The sequence below is a fragment of the Onychomys torridus genome, chromosome 1 (assembly GCF_903995425.1).
Source record: "Onychomys torridus chromosome 1, mOncTor1.1, whole genome shotgun sequence".
In the NCBI taxonomy this organism is placed as follows: Eukaryota; Metazoa; Chordata; class Mammalia; order Rodentia; family Cricetidae; genus Onychomys; species Onychomys torridus.
This window is the reverse complement of record NC_050443.1, coordinates 35,395,115-35,420,213: the sequence shown is the minus strand read 5'-3', so window position 1 is coordinate 35,420,213 and position 25,099 is coordinate 35,395,115. Positions and strand designations below refer to the sequence as shown.

The window sequence follows — 25,099 nt, the reverse complement described above, 5'->3', positions numbered from 1 at the left end:
TGACTCAAGTGCCCCATACCATGTTCCTCCTAGTCTGTCCACCCAGCTTTTGCTGCAACCAACCTCTAGGCTTAAAGCAGGAGCCACCTTGCCTGCCCACAAACCACAAGCTTGACCAGGCCAAATCCAACCTCTCCATCCGGCCACATCTTGCATCTCCTTATCTAGGATCTAGCCTGATGAGTTAACCCGATTTTCCCCTCCATACAACTTGCCCAATCCTGGATCCACCCCTGCACTCTAGGCTTGGACCAAGATGCACATCATAAATACCAGCCCAGTCCCCTATGTCCACTTTACTATATTCCACCTAAACCATATCCAACTTCTAGGACCAACCTGACCCATACACCTCTCTTCTGCCCCAACCTGATCTGTCCATATCAGACACAGAATTAATAAAAGTAGTCCATGTTCAAAAATACAAACAATATGAAATATCAAGGCTTTTTATCCTCCTACAAGTCCTGTAAAACTGTTTGCCAATAAGAATTACTAAGAATTTAGAATGCGATTAAAAAAAAAAAAACTTCATCAAAGAATCCAAGGAGTTTAAAGAGACACAAATAAATAGTTCAATGAACCTAAGGATAATAAACACATAATGTGGATGGACATGATAAAGACAATTCAGGATTTGATAATGGAATTAAAAAAAAAAAAAAGAGGTAGAAACATTGAAGAGAACTCAAGCTGAAATGACAATAGAATTGAAAGGCCAATGACCCAACTAGAAAACTCAAAGGGAAGCCTTATAAGTAGCATGAGTCATGCTGAGGATACAATATCAGGACTCAAAGACAGAGTACAAGATATAGATGAAATAAGCAAAGACTATAAAAAATTAACACAGGAAAAGAACATAGGAAATGTTGGACACCATAAAAAGACCCAGATTTCAAATAATAGAAATAGATAATGGAGAAATATTCTAAATCAATGGCATAGACCAGGTCTCTGGTAACATCATAGAAGAAAATTTACCCAAACTATGGAAAGATACACTCAAACATGTACAAGAAGCACACAGAAAAGAATATCCCACAGCATATCACAGTTAAAGACTTGAGTGTACAGAAAAAAAGGAAGAATATTGAAAGCTGTAAAAGAGGGAAAAAGTAAGTCATGTATAAAGAAAAAACCTATCATAATACATGATTACTCAATAGAAAATTTGAAAGCTTGGAAGACATGGAGCAATACATTTCAATTCTAGAAAGACCATAAGAACCAACCTAGAGTACTATGCCCAGCAAAGCCATCCACCATTGTTGCAGGATAGAGGAAAACTTTCCACAACATAAACAGACTAAAAAGATTTATGACTGACAAATCTAAAGAAAACACAGGGAGTAATATTTTGTGGTGAAAAGAGGAATGAGACTGTAGAAAGAAATACAAAGGATCGAACCCAGGGCCTTGTGCTTGCTAGGCTAGGCAAGCACTCTACCACTAAGCTAAATCTCCAACCCCTAGGTTTTTTTGTTTTTGGTTTTTTGAGACAGGGTGTCTCTTTGTAGTTTTGGTGCCTGTCCTGGATCTCTCTCTGTAGACCAAGCTGGCCTTGAACTCACAGAGATCCGCCTGCCTCTACCTCCTGAGTGCTGGGATTAAAGGCGTGTGCCACCACCAAGTACCACTGAGAAGCCAAACAACAGCACAATGATTGTAATCAATGCACACTTTTCAATAATAACTTAAATATTAATGGCCACAATTCTCCAATCATAAAACACATGCTGGCTGAAATGGATCAAGAAACAAAATCAATCTATTTGTTGAATACAAGTAACACATGTTAGCTTTAGGACAAAGGATAGACAAAAATATTCCAATCAAATAGGACCAAGAAGCAGATAGGCATCACTATCCTAGTATCTGACAAAACAGAGTTGAAACAAAACTAATCAGAAGGGATAAAGAAGGATACTTCATTCTAATCAAGGGAACAGTCAACTAAGAAGACATTAGTATTCTAACATAGATATTCAACTCTGGTACACCTAATTCACAAATAATGTACTATTGGATTTAAAGACACAGAATAACATCAACCCATTAATATCTGGTGATTTCAATACCCTACTTTCTTCAATAGATTTGAATATCAGAATTAAGTAATATCTTGAATTGAGTGGGCTTAACAGATATGTACAGAATATTCCACCAAAATACCAAAGGATATTCATTCTATTCATCAGAACATAGAAGCTTCTCTAAAATATATCATATCCTGGAACTCAAAACAAATCTTTATAAATATGAAAATATTGACATAATCCTATATATTCTATATGACCACAATGCAATAAAATTTAAAGTTCACAGCAAAAAAAGTCCTAGTAAGCATATAAACTCATGGAAATTAAACAACTCATTATTGAATGATGAATGTGTCTTTAAAGAAGAAATCAAAAAAGCAATTCCTGGAACTAAATGAAAATGAAAACTCCATACAAGAAAACTTCTGGGACACATTGAAAATAATCCTACAATGGAAATGTACATCTCTAAGTGCCTATATCAAAAATCAGAAAGAGCACAAATTACTTAATGATGGGACTCAAAATTTGAAAGAAAAAAAAAAAGACAAAGACAATCCAAACCCAACACCAGTCACAGAACCCCCTTTTGAGTTGGGAGTCAGCATTATCCAAGAGACTCCCAAAACATTATAGACTATTGCCATTGCCCTTGGTAGCATCCTAAGTGTGTGATGTAAGTCCCTACTGCTGAGCACACCATGCACTTCAGACACAGAGTCTAGAGGCCCCTAAGCTGGATCTCACCTGAAAACTTCTTCCATAAACCTGGTTCCATGGTACCAGAAGGTACCATGCGAGCCTCTAAAGTAGGGAAGCAACCAATAGTCCTACCCAGCTATGACATTTATGAACTACAACAAAGACCAGCATGACACAATGACCCTGAGCTATGCAGTAAGTGGCACAGCTCTCTAATTGGTCCAGAGCCTGTTCAGCAGGAGGTAGATTATGACTAATACTGAGAACTTACCCAGCCACCCAGAGTTGGTAGAGTCATGAATCTTGGAGGAGAACCCACAAATTTCTAGGCTAGCATAATCCAAAACTATTTTCTAAATACTTGTTCTTTAATCTATAGATAAGTGTAGCTCTCATTCCTCATCAAGGAAACTTCTTTTTGCAATATATAGAAAGCATCACAGAAAACCACAACAAATCAATAGGGGGAGTTTTCTAGCTCAGTTCTAACTGATATATCTGCAGCACAACTCTGCTGCATAGTTGTGAGAGATGAAGGAACCAGGAGTTTGCTGTGACATTATGTCTCCTAGAAACGTCAGAAGTCATACTCATGAAGTCTCACCAGCATAGCTGTCTAAACATGACCTGAACAAGGATGATACCAACACACAAGGTAACCTTGACAGGGAAAAGGTCATGAGATGTCAATCTTAGGAAAAGAACTACAGGCAACCAAAAATGCTGAGATCCTGGAGAAGAGGTACCAACTAGTTTTCCAATGCTAAGTGGTCAGCCGTGAAAATATAAAAGTACATACGTACAGATGACACTGTATGGATTGAGCAAGTTGCATGTGTATATTTAGAAGTATACACACACACACACACACACACACACACACAAAACTAATTCAGAAAGAAAAGCCCAAGAAACTGAATTTGAAAGCAAGCAAGGGCTACATGGGGGCAGTGGGTGTGGAGGAAAGGAACGAAAGAGGTATAATATAATTATATTATAATCTCAAAATATTAAATATTATTTTAAAAAATAAATATTTTTAAAGTCAGAGAGTAATGTATCCAGTATTATTATATTGTTTATTTTAAGCAAACTCTTAAAAAAAAATTGACCTCGTGCTTTTTTCAACAATGTGGATGTGATGGTGACATGGAAGTAATTATGAATAAAGTTTAAAACAGGACTATAAGATTTGTCCACCCAGGGTGTTGTGCTCAGCCCAGCTCCTCCAGAGATATTTGAGATACTTTAGGAAACGATGGAGCAGAAGAGAAATGTGCTGCTGGGATTGCTAGGACAGTAAGGAAGCCTGGGAGGACTTGCATGCTTGTTGGGCCCCTGGCTTTATCATTGACTAAATGTAGCTAAAATATAGTCAAAACTGTTTGGTTTCACAGTACTCAATACCCTGGTAGCCTATGAAGCCTAAAAAAATCTTGGGTTTAGGAAAATTGCAATTATCCTCAGAAATTTGGAAAGAAGTAAAGAACTTGCCCACTTGGCTGCCAGAACAGGGAACCTAGTTGCCAACTTCTTTCATACTCTATTCTCACTACCCTAACCCATAATGATCTTTGCTTTCCCTAGAAACTTCTGTTCTTTGTGTCAGCCCCACCTGGTTAAATACTACACATGATAACATTAATTTGACTGGTGATAACTTGTCCTTTCCATATAATACTATACTCCTAACCTGAGTGTTTGAGCTCCCTGAATCTGGAGTGATGTCTTACCTCACTGGGTTCTAACACTTCAGTCTGCATCCTCTGAAGGGGAAAGAGTGGTCTTTGGGACAATGGGAGCAGTAGGTCCTGGAAAATGCGTAAATATGTTGAGATATTGGGATCTTAAGAAAGATGATGAGTTACTTGATTAATTAGAGATATTTTCTTCATCATTCAAAGCTGTACTCACATGAAATATGGTGCTGGTTTTTAATTACAGGCTGTTTGGAACATAGCCCAGGACAGGGTGCTCAATAAATGGGAAAAATGAATCTAAATTTGGGTTACAGAACTAGGTTTAAGTGAAAAGGGGGAAAACAGGTTCCAAGGGTTAAAAACATGGTGATGTATCTCTCCCCAGTAGTCCCATAATGCAGTGGGGCCAGAGGTCAATGCAGAAGATGAATCACATGAGTTCTTCAGGCTCATTCCTGCTCTGTTTCTGGGGAATGCAGAGTTTATCAGGAGACCTGGCTTCCTAAGAGGCTACTAAACAAGTAATGTTTCTTGTTTTCTATTCCTACAAAGTCCTTGATTAAATAATTTCATCCCAATATTTAAGCCAAAAGCTACAGTAAAGTAAGGAAAAATGAAAATAAATTGGCAAAGTAAACAAAAGAAGAAAGAAATCACAAGGAAATCAAACACTTTAATAGACCCACTTCGTAAAGCAATAAGTAAAATCGCACTATTGCCGAAGTGTATTCCCATGAGCATTCCATTTTCTTTCCTGTGCCTTAATCTAAGAGACGCTCCAGCAATGAGAAAGACAAGGGCATCCATTACAAAGAAGCTGCAATACTACCCTCGCCGTTTGTCCAGAGTGAGGTCGACACATTCATGTCTGACCACTTTTCTGGATGATGTTCCCACAAACAGTGAGCCAGTGAGTGTGCATTCTTACAAGTGACCCTCCCAGGTGGAGATTTCTGAATCAGCAAGCTTGTGTAAGTAGAGACCACAGGTGTATGCAAACTCTCACCTGACCAACAACAAAGGCACTGTGGCTCTCAGTGCAAGAACCACCTTGACCACTCTTCCCAGCTTCTCCTGAAACGCAGTTTCTTCTCAATGTTGTAACCCACTTATCACAAAAAAACAGAGTAAATTCAAAGTCAGTTTTCTATTCACCCATCATCAGTTGGCTGTATTACAGATTAGAATAGAGGGGCCCTTTTGAAAAGTAGGGAGCTCCTGTGTACAAAGTCAGAAGCCTGTGGTGCAGGGAGAGGAAGAGGAGAGCAAGGAACAGACACTCCTTTCACTGCATGCTGTCACCCTTACCTTGCATGAACAGACTGAACACCTGTCTTCTCTCAGGATCCACACCTGTCCATTGTGCTTCAGTCCTCCTTCATGGGGACAGTCACCAGAGCAAGAGGGTCCAGAGGGACACAGGCAATCAAAGCCTCCCGCTAGGTTGATGCAGGCAGAGTCATTCCAACAGCTGTGAGTTCTTAAGGCACATTCATCAATGTCTGCAATACATAAATCACAGAACTTCAAAATCCAGCCAAGAGAACTCAGGAAAGAAAAATAATACACAGTGACATTAAGCAGCATTATGTTGGATTTACCTCATGTCAGGCACTTTGCCAAGCTTTCACAAACATTAGGTCATTTACTCTGTAAGGCAAATGCTCTGTGTGTAAGAATCACAGTACTAAGGCTCAGAGTTAAGGAGCATGCCCATTGCCAGCTAACCAGTGCCTGCTGTGAGATCAAATTTATAACTGTCTGGCTAGTTAAAATATCTACTTGCAGCTCTAGTCTGATATAATGGCCGTGAATTTTGTCAGTTTGTCAATTATGGAATATAGCCTTTGAAGCCTAGCTCTTCTAGAAAAAAAAAAATGTGCACATGGATAAGCCACTGAGCAGAAACATCTGGGTAATAAGGGAAACATTGAATCAGTTAGCCTTAACAAGATGCTGATGTCAGGGCCTTGAAAGAAGTGGGTGTATGGTTCTTGGTAGGTGCCCTAATTAATATTAAAATAGTTATCACTCTAATGGTCAAGAGAATGTTGGGCCTCACAGAAAAAGTCAGGGTTTCAGGAGGTATGACATGAACATGGATGAAGACAAGCGTATTGAATATTGTGTTCACTGACAACATAATAGGAAAGAAGAAAAATTGAGTCACTCCACTTGACAGTTCAAATTTGAGTGACCCTGTTGTCTCAAACACACTCTGTCTAGTCCCACCTGAGCTCTTTCCTGACAGTCAAACTTGAAAGGCAACCAGTTTTGCCTTTAAATGACTACTTTTAAAGAAATGTATTCATTAAATTTATATGAAATACCTTATCCAGCAACTTCTGCTCATTGGTACCAGTGTATATAAAGAAAATTGTACTTGATCTTTCTTTCTACAGGCATTTTAAAGCTTTGTTGGAAGGCACTTGTCTTTTGTCTGTCAGAATCTTCTACACCCTTGGTTAATCTACAGCTATGTCTACAAATACCCTTCAGATGATGAAAATCTACTATGTGCAAGGTTATTGACACAACAAATGAGACTGATATTAAAAATAACACAGAAGAACATGCAAGATACTGCTGTTGTGAGCTGATGAGACAGAAACATGGCTTGGACATCCATAGAGCAAGCTACAGATCATTAGGCCAGGCTCCTGTAGGAGGGCAAAATGTTAGAATAATGTCATCTGATGTGAATCCCATGTTAAAATCTGTGTGAAGTTGTAAGTAATTCATTAGTATAAAGGAATCAATGCCCCTCAGAGAAGTTTCTTCTTGCAAGAAGATGAGAGTTAGTACAGAGACCCACAACTAGACAATGTACAGAGAGTGAGAGACATTGGAATACTCAGCCCTTAATGGGATGTCTTCATCACACTCCTCCCCTAGGGATCAGAGAGCCATGGGGAAGAGGAGTCAGAAAGATCCTAAGAGTCTGAAGGGATGACTCCCAGAAAAGTGTCTTCTAAACACAATACGACAGATGTACATGTAAACTCACAGAGACTGTGGCAGCATGCACTAGACCTGTACAAGTTCAAGCCAGATTTGGTACCAGCATTGAAAAGGGGGAGTGGACATAGTCCCATCCTTAACCAAGAAGCTATTTGTAATTGATACCTGCTGGGAAAGGGAAAATCAGCTTTCTCAACAAATGTCACTGTGTGTATCAACCACACTCTGGAGCAGGCTCCATGCTCAGGCCAACACAAAATTGGCTCAATGATATTTTTGTGGATTTTTCTTTCATTTTGTTTGACATCTTTCATGTTAGTCTTTGCTTGTTTTGTGGGGTTTTTTTAAAGAGAAAGAAAAAACATAAAGTTGGATAAGGTAGGGAGATGGGAAAATCTAGAAGGAGTTGGAATATGGCCTTTGAAGCCTAGCTCTTCTAGAAAAAAATATTTGTCATCTACTAATCTATACATCTGTATGTGTATCTATGCATGAATGTCTATATGCATGCATGCCTGTCTATATGTATGTATAATCTATCTACCATTTAAATATATATCTCTCTATATAACGATCTGTCTCCTAAGTTACAGTTGTTATGAGATAATTATAAAATAATACTTATAGTTGTTATTTTCAGAATCACTAGAGTATAACGCAAGTTTTTTCTTTTCACTAATCTTATCCAGTTGTTAATGTGAACCCTAGAATCTGCAACCATGACCTGCATGATAAGACATGCACACTGGTGCAATAAGGGCATGAATATTATAGAAAGAACCATATATAAATATAATTTTAGAAATCTTACATTCCATTTTAAAGCCGTAACAGCAATTTTTACTGATACATATATCCACATATGTATGTGTTCTTGTGTGTGTTTGTACACATACATTGACTATACTGACAGTTCCAGTGTTTCAAAGCTATTTGAGTGCATTATGCTATATTTATCACAAGACAGAAAGTTAGCTACAGTTTTAAAGAGTGGACACTGGGGTACAGGTAGGCTAACTTGCATATGCTAGAGCTGGGGCTGCTTTCTGAGGATTCTGTTATACAATGAAAATTCAATGGCTAAAGTGTACTGCAGTGTTCTGTGGTTTCTATTTACTTTCAACAACTTACATTCTAGACTTTAAGATTAATTTTCAAACATTGTATCTTGCATATATCCCTTGAGTACTTTTAGTTGACATTCTGAGTGTAAAATGATGCAATTATCCCAAGTGTGTTAGAGTTTTGAAGCAATTATGACTTGAAAATAATGGGAAATCTATGACCTATGTTCTCTTTCTGACTGCAGGGACCATATTGCTATAAAACAGATTCATGGCAACAATACAAGAAGACATTAAGTAGTTTCAGTGCTATATTTTTTGTGACACTGGGGGTTGAACCTGCAGTCTTGTGCGTGCCACACAGGTGCCTTCTGAATGAGCTCCATTCCCAGACCTCTTTTTACTTTTTATTTTGAGAATGTGTCTCCTGACATTGCCTATGCTGGCCTTGAACTCATTCAGGAGCCCAGGCTAACCTTGAATGTGCAGTCCTCTTACATAGCCCTCCAGAGTATCTGAGATGGTAGGTCTGTATCTCTAGGCACACATAATAATTATTTCTAGAACCTATTTCCTTCTAAGATATACTTTCTCTTTTTGTCCTACCAACTAAAGTATCAGGGAAGTCACTTAGTTAATAAGCAATGATCAAAAGCCATAGAAAGAATAGCAAAATTCTATGCCTGAATTCTAACTCAGCACAGTAAGGCCTACTCATCTCAGAAGCATGTTTCACGATATTCTTGGGCCAGACCATTCTCAGCACATTATGTAGTGTGGTGATACTTCCTAGAACCTCTTAATCTTCTCTTTCTTCTTCTAAATATTCCCAACTGAAGTCAGGACTGAGTGAAGAAGTTAGTAGATACAACTTGAAATCCTAGTTTTCCTCTTAATTCAATGCTTATCATGAACCAATCACTTCATATGTAAGAGCACATGCTCATGAACATCTTATCTTCTCTGGTGCTCCTTTAACATTCATACAAACATTCTTAATCAATCTTCACTCATATGAAAACCAAACTATAGATAATATAATGAAAATTCAATGTTTATTTCATTATATAATAAGTTTGTATATTTAAAACATGGTTTAATTCCTACATTTTCAGTTGATTATCTTCCAGTATGATACTAATTTGAGTAATATCTTCTTCTTCTGAATCATCATTGTGATAATAGCAGAATATGGTTTAGTATTGGGGTGTGCCCTAATTTGGAACAACAAAAAAGGAAAAAACTTGCATTATACTCTAGTGATTCTGAAAATAACAACTATAAGTATTATTTTATAATTATCTCATAACAACTGTAACCTAGGAGACAGATAGTTATATAGAGAGCTATATATTTAAATGATAGATTGATACATACATATAGACAGACATGCATGCATACAGACATTCATGCATGATACACATACAGACATATAGACTAATAGATGACAAGTAGATAGTAAAAGGTTGATGTGAAGTAGGTAGATGAAAGATGGATGGATAGATAGATAGATAATAAGTAGGTAGATAAGACCTAATAGTTACATAGATGAAAAATTATAGACAATACATACTGAGAAAAGTAGATAGATAGTAGTTAGGTAGATTTTACCTATAAAACCAAACAATAAAATTCAGGTTTTATTTTATTAGTTTAGTTCTATATGCTGATCCCTTGGGTGTCATTGCTTTGACTGCCTATCTATTTTTCTCTCCCCTGTCACCTTCTCACTCTAGTATACCACTAATGTGGAACTATGGACCCAATGGAAATACTTAGGGAGCCCTGTAAGTCCAGGAATTGAGCTTACCATATTAGGAATGGAGATGGATTTAACTGATGTAAAGTAATTAGCAGACATCTAGGCTCTGTAAATATATAACTACACAAAATCATAGTTCCCAAGTCTTCCACAGGATAGTAGTGCTTAGAAAGCAAGAACATCTACCTTATCCTTCTTTGGGTCTCTCAGTATTTCTCTGATATTTATTTAAGGGCCAACTTGTCACACATCATCTTACTAGTCTACACCTTCAAATATTATCTTCTGTACTTCCTATTTTTTATTTGAAAGTTATGAACATAAAGTATAAGTTAAGAGATCTATTGGACAACCAGATGACTGTAGACAACAATGTATCTGGAAAATTATTGTGAGTATATTTTTTCATCTCACTACCCTGACCCCAAAATAGTGTGTGAGACAATATCCATGTGGATTAACTCTGTTTAACCACTTACTTGTTCTTTAAACAGGGAAGTGTGATGTACTAATCAATTAATAATAAATGAATTCTTCCTTAAATCTCTTCATTCCTTTGTATCCTGTAAGAACCAGATGAGCCACCAGATACCAGACAGTAATTGCTGACTTTACTTCTTCTACTTTGTACATAACTCTATTCTTTGCTTTTTCTAATTTTTATTAGCTATTTGGGAATTTTGTACAATGTCATTTACTTATATTTACCCCTCCTCCCACTCCTTTCAGATCTACCCTCCTCCCCTACCCACCACACTTTGCGTACTCTCCCTAGCTCCTACCTAGGACTGGGGCTTCATGTCCATTTCTCCTCTGCATGCTGACAATTTTGTCCAATTTGAGCTTACACATGGTTTGTGCATGCTCTTACAAGCACTGTGAGTTCATAGTGTACCTGCTCTATTGTGTCCAGAAAATACTGTTTCCTTTAGTTGTCTATTATCTATAGCTCTTACATACTTTCCACTCCCTATTCTAAAATGATCCTGGAGTCTTTAGAGGAGGAGGTGTGGTACATATGTACCATTTAGGGATGAGTATTCTTCAGTCTGTAATTCTCCACACTTTGCCCACTTGGGGTCTCTATGTTAATTACCATGTACACAAAAAGAACATTTTTCTGATGAGGGTTGACAAATGCATTAATCAACAGTTATAGCAATAATTTATTATGAGTTGGTTTAATTATTATGTCTTACTTACAGACTAATGATTGTAGCTCTCCCCCTGGGCCTTTGACTTGTCTATAAAGGTTCTTGGCCCCAATATCAGTACAGAATATGAGTTTCATTTTTGTGGAAAAATCTTTAAATCCAATCAGAAAGTAGTTGGTTCTTTCTATAATATTCATGCCCTTATTGCAGCAGTGGGCATGTCTTGTCATTCATGTCATGGTTGCAGATTCCAGGGTTCACATTAACAACTGGATAAGATTAGTGACACTTCTCCTTCAGTAAAATGCATAGCACTTTCCACCATTATGAAAGCTAGCCAGCAGAGACAAGGATTTGAGGTGAGTACCAGCTTGATTTTTTTGTGTTCTATGATCCAAATATATGCTGTCTTCAGCAATAGGGGTCTTACAACCAATTTCTGGGTGGTAATCACTATCCATGGTATATGACCTCACTTGCCTACAACTCCAATAGAGGTAATCCATTCTTGGCAGTGGACCTTTTATTTGTTATCCTATGATATCTCTTAGAGACATTTGTAGTCCCATTATAGAACAATTCCATTTTAACTTTTTGTATGTGTTGCCTGGAGCAATCCCTGGTGGTAGATGGGTCCTGCAGAGAGTGTAAGGAGTTGGCGGGAGAAGGAAGTGAGACAGGCCATGGTAGTTGGGAGAATCGTGTAGCCTGACTGACTATCAGCCAGAGTGTTTATTTATTTATACAGAATTTAGTTAGCAGGGATACATTCATGATGTTCCAAAACATAGATCATATCATTTTTGGACATGTGTTTCACTTCCTTTTGCTCATCTTTTAGTCATCATTAATAAACTATGACAGAACAGAGTTATCATTTCCAATAATTTTCCTTCAAGTTTTGACATCATTAATAAACAGAGTTATCATTCTTACTCATAAAACCCATAACACAATTTTTGAGACTCTAGAGGCATATGACAGCCTGTGCTTAGGCTGGTTGTTTTGGTTGCTTCAAGGACACTAGACAAAAACAAAATCTTCAACCACCCTGGGCATTTTGCCATGTCTTAGTGGTCAGAGGGCCCAGGAAAAATCCTCAGGCTAAAGCTGGTGCAGTTATTATTCAAATTCTGGCATAATAAAATAAATGTTTGCATTTATATCCTTTTAGAATTTGTCTATATGTCTAATCCTGGCATTCTGTTGTTCCTTGGTCATATGACATTATAGTGGCTCTACATGAGCTAACTTCTAAGAGAGGGAGGTCCTAACATCTTGTACTTTTATCATCTTTCCACTCCACATTTTACTTATCAATATGTCTCTATGTAGGGCAGAGTTGTATGCTATGTAATTGCCTGAGTGTACAGTAGGAAGAGGCTTATAATCTGAAATCTGAACAATTCCTCTAGCCCACCGAATCTTGTAGACCTTTTAAAATTTACTTTGGGGGTTAGGGATTTAGCTCAATGGTAGAGTGCTTGCCTAACAAGCACAAGGCTCTGTGTTCAATCCTCAGCTCTGGCAAAAAAAAAAAAAAAAAAAAAAAAAAAAAAAAAAAAATCATTGTTTTGAATATCTTGTTCCAGTGCAAGTAGAGGGGGCAGATGTTTCAAGAATGTCTCATAGCCTCATGAAGAGACCTCTGGCTTCTTCTTTATGTGTCATAATCTCCAAGGCATAAGGAAGACCTTCAAATAGATAAATATATCGCCCTCAAAGTGTGTGTCGGGGGGGTATAATATGTTCAGGACTTTCCTGAATAAGCTTAAAAGCAGTATTCCTGGGAGAAGGCATAAATGAGTTATAAGGAATTTTCCATCAATCCAATATCCTCAAAGTGTACAAATATTAAAAGTGCCCCAAGTACGTAATAGGTGGAGATGGAAACCAAAGATAGCATGGCAGCCATCATGTGGCTCAGCTTGGCTGGATCTTTGTCAAGCAGCTGTGCTGGCTTTATGACTTCTGCCATTCCACTCAGATATGGCTGTGCCAATGTGTGCTGTAAATATTTTAGGAAACTTCTACAGTAATATGTTTTCCATGTATCTCTTATGTCCTTAGTGTTCTTTGTCCCTCTCTGTAAAGAGAAATAATGGAACTCTTTCCTTATAACCTATTCTGAATTTACATTACTTTTTAATTTATTGTTTCATTTAATATATAAATATAATGTATTTTCATCAAAGCCAGTCTCTCCTTCTTACCAGTTCCTCCCATTCCCCTCACATACTATTCCTTCCAACTTCATGTACTCTATTTTAAACCTACTGAGTCCACTCAATGCTGTTAGTCTGTGGATGGATGGAAGGCCATCTATAGGACTATGGGTATAACCAGGGGCCACATCCAAAGAAGCAAATTGGCTCCCCCCCAGCAGTCATCAACTGATGTGCACATCACTACAGATAAACAGTTCACTGAGGACAGAGTTTGCACCCTATAGGCCACTTTTCCCAGTGCCCCAAATGACAGGAAACATTGTAGACAATCAATATATTTATATAACTTTATATAATATATGAATTCATGAAATTTACAGATACAGCCTATATTGACAAAATGTTGTTTTGGGGGTATTCAGCAAGCACAAGCAATAGCCAATACTTTGTCCTCCCAGGAAAACATGTTCTTACTGAGTTATAATCTGAGAAATTCTTGATTCTAATTTTAAGTGGATAAAGCATATGAAATGAGTAATCATAGTGAAATAAGAAAGTCAAATCCACCATCAAAAGAATTTCATCTTTATACTAATATTTTTAGAAAAAGGGCAAAGGTGACCACTTAGTAAATCTCTCCAGAATCTGTCTAGAATTATAATTTCAACCAATCCATGACCAATTTCTTCTCTCTCTCAACTAATCTCAAAACGGCAGTTAATTGCCACCTCTAAAATCTTAATTCCCATTCTTAAAATGACACTTTTATATTTGGCTATTTCAAATTTACAAAATTGTAAACACATTAGCAATTTTTTCCTTCCACTAAAAACTGAGCATAATGACAAGCATGCCTACTGTCCATAGCAAAAACAAAATATAAAGCCCAAATTTTTTCTGCAGAATGGAAGGATTTCAAAGTCAATACAGGATTGTATTGCCTACAGAGTTCCATATAATTGCTTTACTTATAACACAGAAACCTAATTCTGCTTCCATGCAATTTAACAGATTTATGGAAAGCCAGATGTTAGCAATTACGGAAACTGACATTATTCATATTCTTGGTAACACAGACCTGTTTGCTCTGCACAAAGCCAACTTAATCTATTACACATATCCCAAGGCATCCAAAAGAAGAGGCACCCTATTTACATATTGCAATTGTTCTCTGCTGAGCAAATGCAAAGATACTCTCTCAGGAGACTTTTCCAAATCATCAGAAGGGCTCACAGTCTGACAAGGGACAATGTACCAAAACTCAACCAGAGCATTTCATACTCAAATCCACAGTCATTACAGTAGCCTTGTTTTTCTTCTTATAAATACAGGTTTTCTGTTATTTCCTTGTGTTTCCCTTTCATAGATTTATTATTTAAATGCTCCATGCTTGAATGAGACTTTTCTCAATAAGATTCTGTGGCTAGACTTGCATTAGAACTAATTTTCTTTCATTGATATTTTCACAGATTCTGAAAGCTATGATTACCATACTCCATTTTGCTTTAAGAGACATCTAATCATATAGTCTAGACATATAGACATCTAGTCTGCCTGATTCATTCTTTGAGTTGAAGTTATGAGGTTACTTGTGCATGGAAGAAAATATACTTCAGAGATGTTTGTATCAGAGGCAATCAAACCATTCTCAACTTAGCCCCAAACAATTTTCCTACTCCTTGAGGAGAAAAAAATGGCTCTTCAAGAGTCTTAATGCCAAAACTGTAATGTAAAAACTGTAACATTGCTTGCCTTAGGAACTGAAGCTGCTACAGATCGATATCAGGACTCAACATAAACACCTTTCCCAGGGGTGAGTAGCAGTTAGGTTAAAAAAAAAAAAAAAACAAAAAAAAACACAAAAAAAAACAAAAAAAAAACTGTTTCTTTACCCCATATTTCTCTTTCTTGAATAACTTTTGTAGCATAACAGACTCAAAACAGATGATGTGCCAGAAAAGGAAATGTAACCTCGAGTTTGAACACCCAGCTGTGTGAATTCTGACTTGGAAACCATTACCTGCCATTACGGTCTCAGAAATGAGAACAGAGCTGGGGGCTTTATTAGTGACAGACAAGATGGAGCACGGGTGCCTCCCCTATAGCTTTAGCAGTATTACTTCTTTTATGGTGGCAGAGAGATTATGAGAAAAGGTATATATACTGCAAATCAGCAGAATAATTGTGATAAAATGCAGAGAAAGACAAGGTCTCCTGCAACTTACAAAGCAAAGGGCTTACAGACTACCAAACTGCAGTTAGCTCCAGGACCAGAATAAAGCTTCATAGCTACGAGACCTTGTATTCAGTATTTTCACATTTAGCTAGGTTGTCTGCTTTAGAGCATGGACTTTTAAGAAATGAAATTGACACATATAACACATTGGAAATTATCAACAAGCACATTGAGGGGACTCAGATCACCTCACTGTCACAGAGCACAAGACATGTGATAAATGGGACATGCCTTTACTATGTAATTGGAAGTTTTCAGTGATCGTGCAGGGTCATGTTTTCACTCTATACTTTAGCCCTCTTGAGTAGACTCTTTAAATAAAGGAAACATGATCTACACTAGCTATTCCTGCATGTGGTCCCTTGACCCTGATCTTAAGTCTTTGTGTCAACAACTAGCAGCTGCCTCTAACTATTCATCATTGTTGTCTCCTGCATGTGTGAAAGCTGCCAGGGGACTTGTCTTCCCAACCCAGGTTCTGAGGCTTCTGGTGACAACTTCTTTTAAAGCCATCTCTTAGACTTAGTAAATACTGAGACATTGTTATGAAAATTTTGACCAGAGAGCTTTCATAAGACTCTTGAAGTTTAGTATTCCCTTAATCATCTTCCACCTAACCATTCATTCGGTTGTTAAAAATTAAGAAGCTAATTATTCAGTTCACCATGTTTATTGATTACTGTGTCAAGCCACTGCTTAGGGAAAGAGACATAATAGGAAAGGGAGAGACATACAGCCTCATAGGTAAAGATGTTCATGACTCCTATTTCAAAACTTCGTGTTTCCTAAAGTACCAACTCTTGTCTATCTTCTTCTTCCTCCACATTGAGGGAAGATGGTACACTCAGAAAAAGCTAAATTTGAGAAAGTTCCAGGCAATTTGAGACAAGTGAGTCACCTGCCTCAGTCCCACCTCTGAAATGTATTTATTGTATGACTCTGGAAAATACATGTCTCTGAGGTTCAGTCATTCTTTGCAAAAAACTGATACACATGTCTGCTGGGATAATTTGGTAATTTGGTTGAATGCAATAAAGTGTCATCCTCCAACCATCTAGAGATAATGAGCTCCACTAATGTTCCTGGTCCTTTTCCTTCTATATGCTTTGTTACTTTGAGTTCATCTCCTCTATGAGTTCCCTCTTCCACCTGTCACTTAGAGTTCATTTCTTCCCACGAATCCCCCTCTCTCATCTCTCAATGCTGTATTCAGTCTATCCCAGACCTCTTACTATGCAGCTGGCATACTCTTTCCCCTCTTTGTCTGAGGTATCACACAAATTCATGAATTTTGGTTAATCTGCTAGCCAGCAAGAGTCAGGAATATCACCACCCCAAGTCCTCTATGAACTTTATCTACAAATCATACACTAAGGTTGAGTACTGGACACAATTTCTAACACTCCATGAATGAGCCATGGTCGCTGGCTACATTTATTTACAGAATATGCAGTGTAGTGGGTAGCCATTCCAGCCTTGGCCTGGAAGTTCCAACCCCCATTGAGGCTTCAGTCACACCCACAAGGCGGGACTGAGAGAGGACGCTGAAGACACAGGATCAAGAGGAGAAGCTTCTCTTGGTTCCAGGCCCCTGGACGCTGGAGGTAGACCGAGCAGAGTTCTCCAGAGAACACCACCAGACTGTGCCATCCCTTTTCCAGACCCTGCAACCTATCCCTTCATTTGTAAGCTACCCCACAAAATAAACCTCCCTTTTAACTACATGGAGTGGCCTTAATAATTTCACCAATAATGCAGATTTAGGTGTTTTGTTGCAGATGGAGAAGAGAGCTCTTCCAGATAGAAAAAACAAGAGTAGATGAGGGCAGAGCAGCATTCTGAATTACCCAGTTCCCTACTGTCTGCTGTGAACAAGACCTACCTCTGTATCTACATTAAATCGATCTAAATCAATACAGTTCTGACCAGTGAATAGGATAAATAGAAGATCTATTAAAATTGAACTACTGGCTATCTGAAGAGAATTTTGCATCTACAGAAGCTACAGTGTCAGTGCCAAAAGGGTTATAGATTTATGTGTTTTCATATATCTGCTCTGGTGTGGGAGGTATGTTGTTTTCTGTTATAAAGACAGCCTAACACACAGCCACATAAAGTTCATTATGACAGTCATAGTATTATCTATAATCTTTACCATAATTTCACTGTTTGAGGAAAGGACTTTCTTCTTTCCTGTTCTCCAGTTTTACACTCCTTCCATCTACTTTACACTTCCTTTCTTGTTTAGCTCTGGATATTTTTTCTACCCTCCATACCTACTCAGATGGGCAGGACCCAGCTGTCTCTTATCTGTGTGCTGGTCATAGTACATTCTTGAGAGTCTTTTGTCTACCAAGAAATGCATGAACAATTGTTATACTTGAGTGTGGCTGAGCTGCATTGACAGGAATCCTTGCAATCATTTCTAAGCTTCTTGGCTGAGGTCAAGTATTAAAGAAAACTTTGGTGGCCTGCTTTCTTTCTGGCAAAATAGCAGAGTTACCACACTACATAATACTTTTGAAGATCTTGTCCATTTCCAAGTTTATATGATTACTTTCAGCTCTGTGGAACTGAGCTTGAAAGTCAAGCATTAGAGGACTTGTAATAACATATAAAAATCAAATTTATAGATGAAAGAATCCACCCTTGAGACAATAAATGAATTCCCCAGATTTTAGTTTACCTGGATATAGAAGCTCATGTGTATAGTAGTAGCACTTGGGAAACTGAGGCAGGGGGACTATTATTAGTTTTATGACAGCCTGGGATGCATAGAAAGACTGCTTCTTAAATGAAAAAAAGTAACAACAAAAACAGAGAATTCAGCAGTCTCCTTTGAGCCTCTAGCATTTAGTGAAACAATTGTAATCTACTCTACTGGGTATTTGTAAGCAAGTGCCAGAGAGAGGAGGCATGCTTTTCTTGTCTACATTATGTCTGCAGCAGAGTAATCTTTAATGACAAATACATGCAGAGAACCAGCCAGAGTGAACACAAACTAATCCCTGATCTGATGGATCATTCTTTGAAGCATGCTGTCAGGTGAGGGATTATTTCTTTTCTTTCCTATGTCACTGAAAAGTCTTAGACACAGAAATATTATAAAGTCATTTACAAGAATTGCCCTCTAATTTATATAGAAGGTAAAGGACATAAAAACATTACTAGTAATAGGTTTTCAAAGACTGGTCTCAGTCTGACATTAGAACTGTATTAGAGCTGCCAGGCATTCAAAGACTGCTTCATTCCCTCCAACGGTCTGTTCATTGTGGTCTGTAACCTTGGGTGTGCGGTCAAGGCTCTTCTAAAATATCCTTCCTGATGTAATATGTAGGACATTGATCAAATACATGAATTTGGACTGCTACCCCAATGAAGGAAATGACTGGTGAAAGTCTAGAAAAGAAGTACATAAAATCTTCAAGAGCTTCTGTTGGTTCTGCTGGAAGGATTTCATCTCTTTAGATACTTTTTTCTGTATTTGCATATCTCTCTCTCTCTCTCTCTCTCTCTCTCTCTCTCTCTCTCTCTCTCTCTGTCTGTGTGTGTGTGTGTGTGTGTGTGTGTGTGTTTTAATTTTACACATCAGCCATGGGTTACTCTGTCCTCCCCCCTCCCTCCCCTACCCCCACTTTACCCCCATCCCCTCTCCTCCATTCCCATCTTCTCCAGGGCCAAGACTCCCCTGGGAATTCATTTAAACATGGTGGATTCAGTATAGGCAGGTCCAGTCCCCTCCTTCCAGGCTGAGCAAAGTGTCCCTGTGTAAGCCCAAGGTTCCAAACAGCCAGCTCATGCACTAAGGAGAGGTCCTGGTCCCACAGACTGGGTGCCTCCCAAACAGTTCAAGCTATTCAATTGTCTCACTTATCCAGAGGGCCTGATCCCACTGGGGGCTCCACAGCCTTTTGTTCATAATTCATGTGCTTCCTTTTGTTTGTTATTTGTCCCTGTGCTTTTTCCAATCTTGGTCTCAACAATTCACGCTCTTACAGTCCCTCCTCTTGCTCAACAATTGGACTCCTGGAGCTCCACCTGGGGCCTGGCTGAGGATCTCTGCATCCACTTCCATCAGCTATTGGATGAGAGTTCCAGCATTACCGTTAGGGTGTTTGGCCATCAGATCACTGAACTAGGTCAGAACAGGCTTTTTCTTGACCATTGCCAGCAGTCTACAGAGGATGTATTGTTGTGGATTTTCTGGGGACCTCTCCAGCACTCTGCCTATTCCTGTTCTCATGTGGTCTTCATTTATCATGGTCTGTTATTTCTTGTTCTCCTTTTCTGTTCTTGATCCAGCTGGGATCTCCTGCTCCCCTAAGCTTTCTTTCCCTCAAACCTTGCTCTTTATTACTCTCACTGTCATCCAGGTTGTTCATGTACCTCTCATCCATTTCTCTGTCATTGGGCGATCCCTGTGTCTTTCCTAGGGTCCCATTTTCTAGGTAGCCTCCCTGGAGTTGTGTAGCAGGCTAGTCATCTTTGTTTTACATCTAGTATCCTACTATGAGTGAGTACATACCATGCTTGTCTTTCTGAGTCTGGGTTACCTCACTCAGGATGATTTTTTCTAGATCCATCCATTTGCCTGCAAACCTCATGATGTCATTGTTTTTCTCTGCTGAGTAGTACTCCACTGTGTATATGTACCATATTTTCTTTATCCATTCTTCAGTTGAAGGGCATCTAGGTTGTTTCCAGGTTCTGGCTATTACAAACAATGCTGATATGAACATAGCTGAGCAAATGTCCTTGTGGTATATTTGAGTATTCCTTGGGTATATGCCTAAGAGTGCTACAGCTGGGTCTTGGGAGAGATGGATTCCCAATTTTCTAAGGAAGCACCATATTGGTTTCCAAATTGGCTGTACAAGCTTGCATTCCCACCAGCAGTGGAGGAGAGTTCCCTTTGCTCCACATCCTCTCCAGCACAAGCTGTCTTCTGTGTTTTTGATCTTAGCCATTCTCACAGGTGTAATGTGGTATCTCAGAGTCGTTTTGATCTGCATTTCCCAGATAATTAGGGATGTTGAGCAATTCCTTAAATGTCTTTCAGCCATTTGAACTTCCTCGGTTGAGAATTCTCTGTTTTGTTTTATAGCCCACTTCTTAATTGGACTGTTGGGCATTTTGATGTTTAATTTCTTGAGTTCTTTATATAGTCTGGATATCAGCCCTCTGTCAGATGTGGGGTTGGTGAAGACCTTTTCCCATTCTGTAGGCTGTCACTTTGTCTTGTTGACTGTGTCCTTTGCTCTACAAAAGCTTCTCAGTTTCAACAGGTCCCATTGATTAATTGTTACTCTCTTCTTGTCTTGTAGAAGATTTCTCATCATCATCTGATTTGATAAAACTGCTCTTGGAATGCTTTTTATATTGAAAAGGATATTGTTTAGAAAGATCTAGAAGGCTTTAGTAGGGAAAAGGGAAATTAAATCACAACGGTGGAAATTTGATCCCACTTTGTAGACATTTTGGTTATCTTCAATTTCTGGTTTATTTTTGCATCTGTTACCATAATGCATTCAAAACCTTATTGCGCAAACTAAGTTTGTTTGCAAGGAAAGCAAGGAAAACCAAAGATTCCATCCTTGAGCAGACATAGTTAGGAACACCTGAGTAACTAAGACTGTCTAACATAACCCATCCCTTCTGCCCATTTAGAAGCCTTTAACAGACACTAGCCTGGTTTTCTAAGAGCTCAAGAGGTATCCCTGAGATAACAACTCTAAAGCCCTTATAATTACTACTACTTTCAGCCAGCACCTAAGGTCAGAGGCCTGTTTTCCAGTTTCTGGGAGGGTGTGGAACATCTTACTCACACAGTACCTATTAACAAACCCAGAGGAGCTCACATGGATCAAAGCCACCATTTTCTAGACTTTAAAAAAAAAAAAAAAAAAAAAGGTTTACTGTCTGTTAAATCCCCTATCATCCCTCCTTCCTACTTTCTTCTTATCTTTTAAAAACATCCAATCATGGGGATGGAGAGATGGATTAGCGGTTAATAGAACTTGTTGCTCATCTAGGGGACCTAAGTTCAGTTCCCAGCACCCATGTTAAGTGGCTGCATCTTCATCTAACTATAGTTCAAGAGGATCCCATACCGTTATCCTCCAAGGGCAATCATGTGCACATATTGACATGAACACACACACACACACACACACACACACTCCTACACACACCTATACACAATTTAAAGGAATAAAACAAATCTTAAAAATAAACACAACAAAACAACAACAGAAAACCATCCAGTCACTTCTATACAAGTTAGACTTTTATTCTACTTAACAGGAATTATCCTCCATATTGCAATTTTATTACTAATTAAAATTTTGCTTATCATTTTAAATTACTCTCTTACTGTGTTCATTTTTAATGCTCCTTTGTTTATCTTTAAGGCTGCTAGAGTTGAAACAAAAGAAATTTTTGCCATTCACTCAAGGTCCAGCTATGCACATCAAGATAACTTGGATATAAGCCAATGTCTTCATTGATTATAAAAACAATCATTCTAGAGGTCTCCTTATTAATTCATTTACTAATAGATACTTATTGAGCACATTTAATCTGCTAAGAAATATTAGTTACTCTTTTCATTGTTTTGAGAAAATGTCTGACAAAGCAACATAAGGAAGAATGATTTATCTTAGCTCACAGTTGAAGGTTCACATCATGACATAGAAGACTGAGCCACAGGAAAATGAGTTGACTGGCCACATTGCAAATGAAGCAGAAGTAGATAATGACTGCTAGTGGTCACTGCATTGATGGGAATGTTGTTCGGTATGCTGTGAATGGGTGTTGCTCAGATTTGGTTGATAAATAAAATGCTGATTGGCCAGTAGCCAGCCAGGAAGTATAGTATAGGTGGGATAAGCAGAGAGGAGAATTCTGGAAACAGGAAGGCTGAGTCAGGAGTCACCAGCCAGACACAGAGGAAGCAAGATGTGAAGGCAGAACTGAGAAAAGGTACCAAGCCATGTGGCTAAACATAAATAAGGATTATGGGTTAATTTAAGTGTAAGTGATAGTCAGTGGTAGGCCTGAGCTAGGCTGAGCAGTTTTAATTAATATAAGCTTCTGGGTGATTATTTTATAAGCGGCTGTGGAGTGTGTGGGGCTGGGCAGGACCAGAGAAAACTTCAGTTACACCCTATTATTATTATTCCTCATTATTCAATCTGGGACCCCAGTTTACAGGATGGTACAGCCCATATTCAGAGAATGCCCTACCACTCAGTTAATTGTCTCTGGAAATGCACTCTCTCGCAGATACACATGAAGATATGTCTCACTGATTCCCTAGGGAATTTTTCAACCCAACCAGCTACCAATCAAAATTAACTATCCCAAAGGGATACAATCTCATTTGAAGTGCTCCTGGGTTTGTGTAGTTACATGACACATTAAAAATGGTTACTTCTACAAAAGACATCACCTGATTTCACACATCACAAAATTTCAGCATTGGGAGAAACTTATTCCATGGGAGGTTTCAACACTCTCAACTCCTCCATCACAAGATGGTCTACTACCTTGAAATCTCCTTTTTCCTCAGTTTCCACCCTCACACCCATTTATCAGGTGCTTGATTGGGTTCATAGTGTTACCACCACCACCCCCAACCCCCCCTCACCCATACACATACAACTAGCTCCCTTTAGTATCTGAGTATCTGAGTATCTCCACTCAGACTGCTGTTGCTCTCCATTCACCTACACATGTGCTTTGCCTGGAAACACCGTGACCCTTTTCCCTCTTCAAGGGAAACACCATGCTGGCTAGCCCGCACCATAATCTCTACCATTCTCTGCCTGCTTCCTTTCCTGGCCACTCAGACTTCAAGAAGGATTCAAAAGTCAATGGTGATTTTTCCCCCCAACTGTGCTCTACTTGATCTTCAGACAGCCCCTTGCTCCAAGTTGGCTCTGCAGCTGCTTCTGTCTGGGCCAGCTCCTTGCTGTCTGCTGTCTGGATGTGGCTGCAGCACAGCCATCTATGGAGGAGGGGCAGGGCCAGAGCCTCAGAGCATGGGGCACAGACTGGGAAAGCTGGAGGCACATGGGTATGATGCCTGGTGGTCTGACCCTAGCCAGCAGTTCCTGTTTGCCTAGGTCATGCATGGCTTTTGGCATAGCCCCTGGCCTGCTTCTGGGTTACCTCATTCTGTGGTTCTCCAGTGGGTTGGGGACTTCAGCCTTCTCCCAGGCTGCTCCTGAGCCTGGCAGCCTGCCCAATCCTGGCTCTTAGATGGCTGGGGATGGGGTGCATCCTGTGTATTGCTTGAAGGGCACCAGTGTTGGCCTTGTCCAACTGGAGGGCTGGGAGGCGCTACAGGCTGGGGCCAGCCAATCAGAAAAGGGCAGATCCTGCAACCCCCACCTCCCTTAAGACATGCCAGCGCTTGTCTGGACTTGCCCTGACGTGTCCAAAGATGCCACAGCCAATGAAATTTATGTGTTACTTGCTTAGTCAATCACAATTGTTGGAGATGACCTAACTGTCCCTGAAATTCCCCTAGCTGTGTATAAAAGGAGCCTGAGAGTTTCTCTAAGGAGGTCACTGCCATTTTGTTGTGTGGCTCACCCTAGTATGCTGGAGTTTGCTCTTGAGAAATAAACCCTCTTGCTTTAGCAGATGTGAGTGGTGGTCTTTTGTGGAGTGATTTTTGAACCTTGTAAATCTGAGAAAGGCAGTTTAAGATTCTATGCTCATAATGCCACAGGTAAACATTTCACAGCAGCCAGAGTAACCTCAAACTAAAGCAAACAATTCAATATCCCTCGCAAAGAAGTTGTAGATGCTGATGTCTAAATTGCTGCTTAGACATGATCTTTGCCTCTAAAGCATTTAAAGCCAGACGTTTCTGTAATGAAACAATTGTTCATACTGAGCCTCAAGAGGCAAGAATCTAACAACTACCAAGGATTATTCAGGAACTGAGAAAAGAAGGCAGATGAATTTCCCTGGAGAAAGGTTACAGATCTCCAGGCAGAAAATACCAAGGAGGCAAATCAGAATTGTAGCTGGAAATGCTGACTCCAAGACCTGTCATGTTCACAGTGGTTGTTACTCTGTGGAGGGTCAGCATCTTTCTGAGGTCCCAGGGAAATGCCAGCTCATGTCCTCTGTGAGTTGTAACCCCAGATGTACTTGCACAGCTACTTAATGTCCCTGGCTCCTCTGGAGGGATTCAGTGAAAATCCATAGCAGTGGTTTGCAGACATGAGTGGGCATCAGCATTAGCCAACAGGGACTCATCAAGACCCTACTCACAGAGTTCTTTGTCTGGAAATTT

General features: G+C 39.1%; 1 protein-coding gene across 1 annotated transcript in view; it reads right to left on the bottom strand.

The window, feature by feature from the left end:
* Window positions 1-25,099, bottom strand: part of Nell1 (neural EGFL like 1) — an 846,309-nt gene that overhangs the window by 21,392 nt on the left and 799,818 nt on the right. The window contains exon 15 of the mRNA XM_036206955.1: window positions 5,753-5,946. Coding sequence (XP_036062848.1) covers window positions 5,753-5,946 — 194 coding nt within the window. The remainder of the gene's footprint in view (window positions 1-5,752; window positions 5,947-25,099) is intronic.